General features: G+C 34.0%; 1 protein-coding gene across 1 annotated transcript; it reads right to left on the bottom strand.

Moving 5' to 3' along the window:
• Positions 1-748: 748 nt before the first annotated feature.
• On the bottom strand, positions 749-6,093 carry LOC119835399. Its single transcript, XM_038360159.1, has 2 exons — positions 6,024-6,093; positions 749-2,689 (listed from the first exon to the last, which is right to left on the bottom strand). Exons 1-2 carry the CDS (start codon positions 6,045-6,047, stop codon positions 1,478-1,480), a joined length of 1,236 nt encoding a protein of 411 aa, XP_038216087.1. The 5' UTR covers positions 6,048-6,093; the 3' UTR covers positions 749-1,477.
• Positions 6,094-12,441: the final 6,348 nt, after the last annotated feature.

The raw sequence follows: 12,441 nt of genomic DNA on the forward strand, positions 1-12,441 counted from the left end.
TATCCTTTAAAAGCGGCCTCCTGCCCACCTCTGCTAATTTTCATGGGCTGAGGTGATCACTTACCATTCCCGCTACCGGCCTCTTTAACGAAGGGCGCCGGGCGATTGATCGGGGACGTCATCCATGGTCCGGTGCGGTGAGGCGGCGCGAGACGTGTTCTACTCACGCCGCCCACAGGAGGTTAGAGTTGGCAAATAAGCCGCTCTAAGTGTGTTGATGGCCTGCAGGGCTGCCGCCGAAGGGGTCGTGGACGAATCCAACAAGTACCCTTGGCCCCTTCATCAATGCGGCTTGACAGAACACAATGGGGTTTTAGTCGGTAGGAATCCGATTTCACCCACGGCCTCTTCCCCGGGGGGTTGTGGGTATCTATGAAAGATTTCCCCACATAAAAAAAAGATCGTTTTCCCGCTATGACAAAAAAAAATCTGCTCATGAGTGGCATTATTGGTCAAAAAGAGGACTCTAGCGAATTTAAAAACATCCTCACAAATCCAAAGTACTAATATAATTTAACTTTAATATAATGCATATTGTCTACTATACATCTAAATGCATATTTAAATTTAAATATATAACTTTGATTCAATTTATCTTGCAAAAAATTGTTATTTATATATTATTTTACAATGGTTAATAATCATTGTAAACAAAGAAAATTATTAAACTAATGTTGGCCAACATACTGTTTATTATCTGCATGAAATAGAGTTCATATCAAAATATCAAGAGGTAATAAAAAAATAATTTATTAACGAACGTCATTTATTTAAAACATTAACATGTATTTTGGTTTCGCTATAAACAACTTAAAAATAATAATAACCTAATATTCACAAAACAACAACGCACAAACATCAGTGGGGTAACCGTTATCAGTCATTCAATCGAGGGCAAAAAGTAAACCATTTCATGAAGGTTCCCGCATATTTCTCGTGTTTTAGTTATAAAAACACAAATATATCTACCACGATCGATCAACCAACGACTTTGGCAACAATAAAATCAATGCTGTGGCACATAGAAATTAATAAAATCAACTCATAGCCATAAACATGTTCATTGAAAATATATTCCTAAGTTCATATGTCCTAATTTAAATTGAGGTTGACAATTAAAGCTTTTTTCGCAAATAAAGACACGAATAATTTTAAGCTGCTCCATGACACAGTCACCTCTATGTGTCGCTAACATGCTAGGAACTACTTACGTCATAATATAAGCCGATGAGTAAAAATACGACTATTATTTAACACCAAAAGAAACATCGCATCGCATATATTTACTTCGCCACGCAAATAGATTTAATACAAAATATAATTACCTATTTGCGATGCTTGATGCCATGCTTCCGTTGCTACAATAGTCTTATTGTCTTCATAATATGGCAATGATTCCCGGGACAGGAATATTTAATAATACATTGAATCCATTTCCGATTCATATCCGTATAAGTACTAGGTTACGAGTATACGATTATTTTGGGAATCGCCACATAGTTGCTTGAGGGGGCTGTGTACTTGACGGCTGCTTTGAAACTGCTGATGCCACATTGACTGATTTCTGACTTTCAGATCCAGCATTATCGCTTCTATCCCAGCCATGCTCATGTTCATGTACGTGTTCGTGATGATCTGGTGAAGGGAACCACTCTGATATCCAAACTGGTCTCCAAATCTTTTTAACGCCAGGAACCCAAATTTCCTTCCAGTCAGGTACCCAGATTTGTTTCCAGGCTTCTTTCCATTCTAATTTCTTGTCAGGCACCCAGATGAGCTTCTTCGATGGTTTCCAAATTTGTTGCCAGGCTTCTTTCCAGACGAGTTTTTTGTCATCAATCCAGATCTGTTTTTTCTCGGTTCTCCAAATTTGTTTCCACTCGTCCTTCCAAACTAATTTCTTGTCTGGGATCCAGATTTGCTTTTTAGCTGGTTTCCAATACTTCTTCCAAATTGGTTTCCAAATGAGCTTCTTTTTCCAAAGGTCATGTGATGTATATTCCCAGCCATCGTGGTCTTTACCCAAATATTTTTCTCCAGGTACTCCAACCTTGATCCATTCGGGTTTCCAAAGCTTCTTCCAAGCGGGGACCTGGATTTCCTTCCAGCCCGGTACTACTATATCTTTCCATACGGGGACAGTTATTTTCTTCCAATCTGGTACTTTAACCTCTTTCCATGCTGGAACTTTGATAGGTTTCCATTCTGGTTTGTAAATCTTTTTCCAGTCGGGGACCTTAATTTCCTTCCACACGGGGACTTTAATCGGTACCCACACTGGTTTCCAGATCTTTTTCCAAGAGGGCTTCCATATTTGTTTCTTGGCTGGTTTCCAAATCTTCTTCCATCCCGGTTTCCAGATTAATTTTTTCTTCCAATAGCCAGGGTCGTGGTGGTCATGGTGGTCATGATGATCATCGTGTTCGTGGTGCTCTTCAATGTGGTGCTCTTCGTGGTGATCGTGTTCGATGTGATCATGATGATCGCCGATGTCGTGGTCATCGCCTAGATGTGGCCCGTCCTGGAATGGACTGACTACATCGTTGGGCACTGGATAATCGTAGCCATCGCGGTTCTGTGCGACATCCTTTTGGTCAACCTTCTGCAACTGCTGTTGCGGTTGTTGTTCTTGAGGTATCAACGCCTTGCCCGATACCAGAGCGACGTGGAGGATTACCGCAAGGGTAATCTGCAACAAAAGAAAAATATCACAATAACGATTTAATATCAATGTTATTACGCGAGCGGAACGCATAGCTATTAAAGTCGCACAGCCATGTTACTGTTAGAAATAAATTGCGTTTAAACAATGGGTTATTATTACATTGATATATCTTAGACAAGAGTTGATTTTAATCTTGACCCAAAAAGTTTCACTCTTGCACTTGTTACTTGTTTATTAGAACTATTGTGATTGCATAACAAGAACAAAAGGAAAGTGAGAGACATCAACCCGTCGAGCCGATGCTGAAGTAGGAAGTCGTGTATTAGTACACGTTTGTACCGTTAAGGCAACCATGGGGAAAGTTGACGTTTTAATTATCTCATTATCACAAACAAAGCCTTAAACTTGCAATATTATACAATACGAACGATCCACTGACGCATACATGCATATCTATAAATCCATGTAGGACGAATTGCGTCATTTGCGACTTATATAGTAAAAAATGGCAATAAGATTAATATAAAGAAGACGTTCTGGCAATAAAGTTCTTTTATAGATCAGAAGTATCAAGTTATGTGTAACTTTCTGTTTTCATTTTATTTAATATCAACTCGTTTTAAAAGTTTTTACAATATTTCTGTATACGTATTAAAAACATAAAAATAAGGTTAGAAAGATGCAGTCGATTGATTTGGCTGGTTGCAGATCGAGGTGTTACTTTCAAATTATTTATGATGTCTAGAGTTGTAAATATAAAAATTGTATATTATATTAGAGGGATATAAGTGGCAAATGGAAATTTGAAAGTGTATGTATGTGTCTTCATTAGCACAATTTACGCGAACGCACCGGCAAAATAACAGGCAGAGATTTTACGACCGCCAAGCTCAAAGTGAAACGTATTGCACCGATATTATTAACAAATTAAATGGACAAACAAGAATAATGATGTGGCTTCAGCGTAATCCATTCTGAAATTTATTGAACAACTTTTTATTTGTTGGACATGTGTTATATAAGGGTTTTTCATACGATATGACCTGTGGTACATAACGTTAAGTATGTGCCAATTGCCGCTGTACCTGCTAATTTGTCATTGGTCGTGAATAAATGAATAAATGCGTTATAATAAATTGGCTGCGATATAAATTAAGCCCAGAAACAGGTGATGGATCGTAATTTGTTGAGTGTCGGTATCATTTATCGTCCTACGTTATTTTGTTTTGCTTGGTAGTATCAAGTGTGCATTTAAACTAGATTTTTCAAATATTGTTTTAGCACATTGATTTCTTATTAGTTAATTCACTTATGTTTTCTATTTAAGACACAGGTTTGAATTTTCAAAAATTACGAAAACCTGGATCGCGCTATTTATTCATTTATCAATACGAAATGTTTGGTATGTTTAACTCAAAATTTTTTAATTTTCTATAATTAAAAAATCAATTTTACTTTACATAAATTATTTAAAGAATAGAGAAAACATTCTACGTTGATTAAAAATACTATTGGGGTATCTATTAATCACAATTTTACTTTCTTTATGTAAATAGGTCCACTTAGACACGGAGTTACATACTTATTACCAGCAATAACCTTTTAAATCTGCTTTCTAAACTAGAAAAAGCAATTACACATATCATTTAAACTGCTATCCACTTTACGTTTTATAAATTAAAGCTATAAAATGTTAAATCATTTTTGCTTTGCGTTTATGTAAAAGTCAGTTTAATTCAAAATTATTTAGTTCTTAATTCATATTGCAAACAATATGTACTATATAAACAAACAATACACGCCCATTACCTACAATACAACACAATATTATAATAACAAAACAATGCGATGTACACACAACGACTATTAAATGGCGCTCAGATCAAGTGCCATGAATATCAACAAATCTCTTATATAACATCACGATACCGTTCTGTATAATTACGCACTAAATTGAGATCGCTCGTGACCCCGCAGAGTGGCAGAACAACTACGAGATATTTTTTGGTAACAATATTTTATGACCAAACCAGATTGATTTGACAGGGCAACACTATGTTTTCATGATGCCATTAATAAACTTCCTAATCAGTTACCGATGTCACCAGGTATGATATAACACATGATTCTAACGATAGTGATTTTTTTTCAGTGATTTCTATTCATTGATTTGATTTTCCTAAAACCCTTAACTCTTTATTTTAAATAATGACTCTATAATACCGTTAAATAGCGACATAATTGAAAATCTCTCGAAACCTTTATATTTCACAAGGCCCCTATAATCTTCCCTTTCCATTGGTAGGTTCCATATAATTACAATCGTCTAATTAATTACAGGCAATAATGCGGAAAACCGGAAAAAGCTTGTTTCCACGACGTCACTTTTCTTTTGTCTAAAAACGTGTGACATAGGTCAGTGCCTTCTCATCAATGGCGCATAAAAACTTACGGCATTTTATAACGGTCGGAAATGGTTTCAAAAATAAATATTTCGAAATGATACGGGTAAAATTATATCGTTCATTCACATTTTAAACGAAATTAAATATGTTTAATGGAAAATAGATTTCATAACGCGGAAAACTGATCATTTGATTGAAACTATTCGATATTTTGTTAAACTTTTAAATTATATATACGCGTTTTATATTTGATAGTAATAAATGTGGCGTTAACCGCTTCGAGTTAGGACTAACCAAATTTAGTCGAGCGTTTCCATATTTGGTACAACAATCGATTATATAAACTTATGAGTAATATTACGTTCTACTTATTGTGTTTATAAACTTAAACGAGGGTTTAAGTGCTTTCCCTTTCATAAGAAACATTTGAAACTCACGGATATCGACAAAAAGCAAAGTAGGTTAACCTTTAGCCACACAGGTATATTGTCTTCAAAGACAATATTTAACAATTAATAATGTATGCAAGTTTAAATTTCATCTAAATGTGCCGTTAAAAATTAATTCGTCTTAATTCGACATCAAAAAGACCGTAGTGAAAAAACTTCGTTATTACAACTATATTGATAATAAACACCAATTATTAGATTTGATAACGTCAACACAAATATTTTTGTTCGATCAACATTTATCGATTAGTTACAAGCACGTATGTAATAGCTTTCAATGTAAAGTTTGAAGAGTAAATTTAACAAGAGCTAACATTTAAATTGGCTATTCGGTTGTCAAATTTTATGTGTAATTAAATATTTAAGTATTGCAATTTTCGGTTGCGCGCCTAAAACACACTCGATATTAAAATCACATTGAAAATGAAAATCGAAATACAATCAAGACCGCGACCGTAGCACTCGAAAACAATTCGAAAAAAAAAACGATTTCTCAAAACTGACCACTGGGCTCCGAATCCCTCGCATGATGGGCGGGGACGGCCTTGCCTATGTGTCGACTGCGAAACTTCTCCGTTTAAACGCCTTGAGCCAATATTTATATACGAAGCCCACCCCTCAGCATGGAGGGGACCGCTTTCGAAGGTTCCAAGGAAGCGTGGGCACGGGAGATCCTTCCGTTTTAGGTGTATCGTTGTATAACAAAAATCAGTTAGCGTTAACGAAACGCCCACCGCTAATACGGATTATACCAATTATTACTGCTCATGTTATTTGGACTTATTAATAAAACATATTTATTAAGATCGTGCTCGTTGAAATGAATAAAATCGTACAAAATATTCTCATTTGCCGCTTTATGTTGCAAGAATAATGCAAACGATCATTTTTATGGGCTCGGATTCAAGTGTTTCTATTGTTATCAAACAATTCGTAGCGAGAAACATTCTTGTGATTTTATTAAATGCTTTCTTATCTGCTTAAATTGCAATTATTAATTAAATTTTAAATTTGAAGAAATAATTTAACTGAGAACAATTGCATTCGAGAACGATTGTTTTGTCAAACCGTTGAAAAGTATTTATGTAAAACATTACCCCGTTTAAAATAAATAGAATAAATAAAAGGTCACTCACACACTCATCACGAAATCTCTAAAACCACGCAATATGATTGATCAAATTTTGCATTTATGTATATTGATTCAGATTATATTTAGTGTATGTATATCGATATAGGGTTGCATTAAGCGCCTAAGGGTTCTCCCAAATTTATTTAATAGTCCTGCATTTATAGAGCCGCAGGCTTCAATTAGCTGACGCCCGCTAAGAACAAATAGTGCTTTCGCAAATTTAGACATATGATTGCGTTATGTGTGTGGATTTTAGCTCTAATATGTCTCTCATATCTTAATCCTATGCTCAGACTAAATAGATCGTATGTTTGTATTAGTAATAGCGTGCTTTGACTTATGTCAAAGCTCATTATTGTGCACTGAATACTACAAGTTCATGCAATACGTTACAAACGTACATTAGTATTGCACATTTAGTCCCGCTAAATTGCGATTAAATCTTACCGAAATAGATATGTCGGCATCGTTAAGTTTAAGTTTCTTATAATGTTATATTTTGGGAGAAAACTTCAATGGAAACCGTTTTAATTTTTAATGGTGAGAAGGCTTTCTGTCGTCTGACTTAAGTTCATATTTAGAATGAGATACTAGGATGAGATTTTATTATGTTCTAATTTTTTAAATATAGTAACTATGAATAACGGTTTCAGTTATTAATTGTGTACATTTTTGTTGCAACTGGTTTATAACTACTTATAATATTTTCTATAATAGAGAACGTAAGTACTTGTTGTTTATGTTAAGCAGTATGTATTATATATAAGTTGTTATTTAGGTTTGGGAATTGTTAAATCGCGCATTGTCAACCGTTAGTGATTGGTGCAGTCAACTGGTAGTGGGCCAATAAGTATAATGAATTATTCAAACTATTTATTCTTTAATCATAATGTGCTAACAATTAACATGGCTCATTAATGATACCTCGATTACTGTTCATATCCCATCCCAGCCTGTTGTCATCGGTGTACCTACAACTATTATATTATATATATTTAATAATATATAATATTTAATAATATATATTTAATAATGTTGATTGAGTTTTAAACCTTCACTGACACACTGGAAATAACATCTGTATTATGGAAAAAGGACGAAAAGTCATAATGTCAATGTCGATTGAACGAAACGTAATCAGGGTTCAGGGTTCAAACGTTTGGTTTGACAAATAGTTGGGATTCCAATGGGATTCCAATTTTAGGGCATTGGATTAAAATCTATGTACCTCGGATCGTTTTCATTTCAATTTTGTTAAAACGTTTTTACAGTGTTATGGTTCTTTTGTTACTTTTATGCCGCAGTAGCGGTGATCCGCTGTTATTTTTATAGGTATTATACAATATGGCTATTTTTATTCAATTTATAGAGACATTTTCGCGCGTGATCCTCTTATTCTATTTTGTTTGTAGATTTCGAGGCTTAAGCTGTTTCAATATTGATATTGTTCTGTTTGTTATTTCGTTTTTGTTTGAAATTTTACAATGTTTGCTTAATACTTGCATGTTCAAAATACATTTTATAATATGCAACTAATGGTGCCTCCCGATTTTACCCATCTATATCTATTCGTGATTGAAAAAGAATTATAGGCAGGCATTTCATATCACTCCCAGGTAATGAAGTATTTCATTAACGAAAATTGTGAGAGAGAGTGTGAAAAAAAACGAAATGTAGGAAGCTAAATATGAATCCTTTGTATTAGCTTGTATGAACTCCAACATACACGTGTAAATCATAAAAAAATTTTTGCACATAGTGATATAAAAATAAGAAACCGTAGTAAACACGAAATATCTCTTTCCAGTACTATGTAAATAGATGTTATATTTTTAGAAAATTGATTCCATCTCTCCTGCACGAGGAATAAGAAGCAGTTCAAATTCTAGGAACCCAATAAGTATTTTCAAGCTATTCGTCCGCCATGTATGTAATCCGTTTCTAAGAACACTAATATAATATATTTTTGTGACGAAGCATACTTTATGCACTTAAAATATTATAAATAAGAAGTTAGTGTAATTACAAACATAGATATTACCAATACTGAATGGATTTCAGTATGTTATGCTCCCTAGTTAGAACTAGCTGTAACTAAATGTTACAAGTTACTCTAGTGATATTTAGATAAAATAAGACTTACCCAATGATTTCAAAACCTCCATTGTTTTGGGTTTTCATATCAATTTACAAATATTAAGACTAAAATTTAAATCGTCATTTCGCAACGCATTTATAGTTATGTAACACAATCGATACTTCAATACATACTAATTAATATAACTTATTACTAACACTGACACATAGGCTTGATTTCGTTGGCTTGACATATTTTCCGAGGTATTTGAAGGGCAGAGTTTCTATTATGATTAATTACGAAAAAAGAGCTAAATATCGCATACCATAATATCATTATTCAATAATTGATTGAAAACATAGCTAACATGGTTGCGTATAGATATATTAGCATAACTACGTAATGAATACATGTTTAGTGTAAACTAATAAAGGCTTTATTAATACTGTGAAATTCGTACAATTAAATTTTAAACGAATCAAATATCAAAGACTGCAGCACCGATGTCAGTACCAGAAAGAGCTTTAAAAAGAACGATAAAATAACCAAAGAGTTATTTAATTACAAAATATGTATCTACAGAATTGATTATGTGAGTTTCGTCACTTATCAGCATGACAACAATTTCTTCTATGGCGCCACTTATGTGTATTAACATAATTACATAATGATTATATTACATTATTTTCCAATACCATCACGTGTCTTTGTTCTAGTGAGAATTAAATTAATTAGTGAATAACATTAACAAAATATAACATGGATTTATATAGTTATATAATAAGCTGGCGCCTCAATCTATCTAAAGTTTGGGAAAAAACTCAATAAGAAAAGTATAATTTGGTTGAAAAACCTCTCAAAATTTCCTTTTAATACTTTTGTAATGAAAATCGATATTTCGTAAATTAATTTTGGCATTATGCACTGCCATCTCGGTGATTAAAACTTCGATATTAAATATAAAAGTCGAGACTTTAAAAGCGTGTCAAAATCCTCAGCACCACTGCTCATATTAAAAAAAAGGTTGGCAAAGTTCAAGTTGGATCACGCACGAAGAGTTCTGTACTATTATCTTCAAAACATCACGTATGTTATATGGGAGCTCCATTTACATATTATACAAACAACAGACATACGAACAGCAAAGTCTTAGTAGTAGGGTTCCATTTAAACTTTTTTTTACGGAACCCTAAAAACCTTCGTCATGACGATGGTTGTCATGAAAACGATATAATAAAACAATATTTTGTGCTCTATAATATGGGTCTACTGTAGTTTTAAATCCATGACATTTTGAGTCATGCTTTTCTTATTAAAAAAAAAAATTATTTAAGATGATGGATAAGACACTTTTTATTTTTGAATGGTTTAAAAATGTGTACGTTCCTCTATCACACAAAAAATCTGGCTAAGGATATTTGAAATTGATTATTGAATTTTAGGACAGTTCGCAATCACGATTACAATATGTTGTTCGTTTGTGTCGATTGAACCCGTGCGAGCAGTTCAATTTATTTTTCAACCGAACGCTCCAAACATTTAAAAGCACGCGTTGGGTTAGCTCTCGGGAACTCATATTTACACAGGTATATTTTTACAGACGGAGTTTATACTACAACTAAGGTAATATTAACTCTGTATTGAATTACAATTTTCAAAGGCAAGCATTTATACCGAATAATCAATATCTAAGCAGACGCCACCCAACTCAGAAGGTGATACGCGTGTCGATGACAATGTGTTCTGACCGGCATAATTAGAAAGTTGAGCTGTTGCTATTAACATGTTTATGGAATAATTAATTGTTAATGAGATACTTCTGTTCTAGAGGTAATAATCTTACGAAATAATACATTTTTAATATATTTTTTAGGTTATTTATATGAAAAGATACTCAACATACTTTCTTATACTATGATCGGGCTAAACAAGAAATTTTGCAAAGGTGTCTGAGGGAGACTCGCCAATTTTTACGGTGATTTGTGAATCTGAAATTGGAAGTAAGATAGAGTTTCAACTAGGAATATATTTTAAAACATGGTCGATAAATGAATTCCGTAAATATAGAGATTATTCATACAAAAACGTAGTTATTTCTGCTTATTCATTATAATCACAATACCGTATTTTAAAGCACGACGATTGAAAAGAACGACCAATAAGCTAACGTTTAATCATTAATCTTCGTAGGACGCATTTTAAAAACCATGTAGTTGAAGTTCTATGTATAATTGTTACCTATACCAATTAAAAAGTATTGGTAAAGAGGTACTAACTAACCTTTCTAATATTACCAAAATCGGTTTTGTCGGGGGTTCCAGAGAAATGGAGTAGGTACCTGCGACGTGAATGATGTCTAAACTATTTTTTAAGGCAGATTTCAATATCGAGGGATGCGAATTGAATCCATGAGGTCAGATGTTAAATCTGTTAGATATCAGCAGACAAATAATATGAATTATTTATCTGCTGCCGTAGAACCGAGGGGTCTTGGTTTCGATTCCCGGTGGAGACGCACAAAAAATAGTCTGGGTTTGGCAGGACACAGAAGGCTGATCACCTACTTGTCCATAAAGAAAATCGATCAGCGAAACAGATGTATATCATCTATTACTTTTAACCCCCCATGATATTAGGTGGACTTACAGTGAATAGCATTAAGTACTATTCATTATTTATTTTTCTACTTCTTTGACATTAGGTTACTGCCCACAAGTAGCCTAACACACCAGTATAATAAACTAACATTGGATAGCTTCACTACATAGTATAAAACAAAGTCGCTTTCTCTGTCCCTATGTCCCTATGTATGCTTAAATCTTTAAAACTGCTCAATGGGGTTTGATGGTTTTTAATTCTTAATAGAGTGATTCAAAAGGAATGTTGTTTAATAACATCTACTGAACTACTCCGAATTAACGCGTCCGAAGCAGGCAAAAGCTAGCATAGCATAAAGTGAAGTCCCGTGTCCCCTAGTGGGGTATGGGGCAAATGATGTACATCCGTTTCACTGATCGATTTTCTTTAGGGACAAGTAGGTGATCAGCCTTCTGTGTCCTGCCAGACCGAGACATTTTTTTTTGTGCGTCCCCACCGGGATTTGAACCCAGGACCCCTTGGGTCTACGCTCAGGCGTTAATCACTGTACCAAGGAGGCGGTCATAGCATAAATATATAATATTATGTTAGGCTCAATGACCGAAACTTCTAATTGAGCAAAAATAGTTCGCAATACACTGCGATTACATCACACATAACTGTTTTTGTGGCAAACGCACAAAAGTCAATTCCGGAAGTAGCAGTGGCTCACAGCCGACCTAACACGCTTGTGGTAAGTTCGATCCAACTCTATCCGAGATACAAATTTCGTATTCTAAAAACATTCATATAAACATATTTGTACAAATCACAAGATTGTTTTTTCTTAACAATACAAAAACAACCAGCAATCAAAATGCAGTTCTCTTTTTTTCAAAAAAGGAACGTTTCCGAGTAACTTAGTCGATATCTAGACAACAACACAGATGTGTTCTATAGACAACAGTAAGCTTACAACAATGACAACGCAGAAATCAGTGTGTGAGATCGCATAACATTGTTAGACATAACCCTGACTAAAAGGTCTTTAGACTTATTTATTTAACGCTCACTGTAATTACACACATTTTCTGATTTTTCAACGATACAACGACTAAGAAGGTTCATAATTAAAA

The sequence above is a fragment of the Zerene cesonia genome, chromosome Z (genome assembly GCF_012273895.1).
Source record: "Zerene cesonia ecotype Mississippi chromosome Z, Zerene_cesonia_1.1, whole genome shotgun sequence".
NCBI classification, from domain to species: domain Eukaryota; kingdom Metazoa; phylum Arthropoda; class Insecta; order Lepidoptera; family Pieridae; genus Zerene; species Zerene cesonia.

Bases quoted from the DNA above. Each gene is read 5' to 3' on its own strand.
- LOC119835399 (XM_038360159.1), bottom strand. From the start codon at position 6,047: ATGCGAGGGATTCGGAGCCCAGTG. The intron at 2,690-6,023 runs GTCAGTTTTGAG...CTTTTGTTGCAG, and splicing joins GAGGGATTCGGAGCCCAGTG to ATTACCCTTGCGGTAATCCT.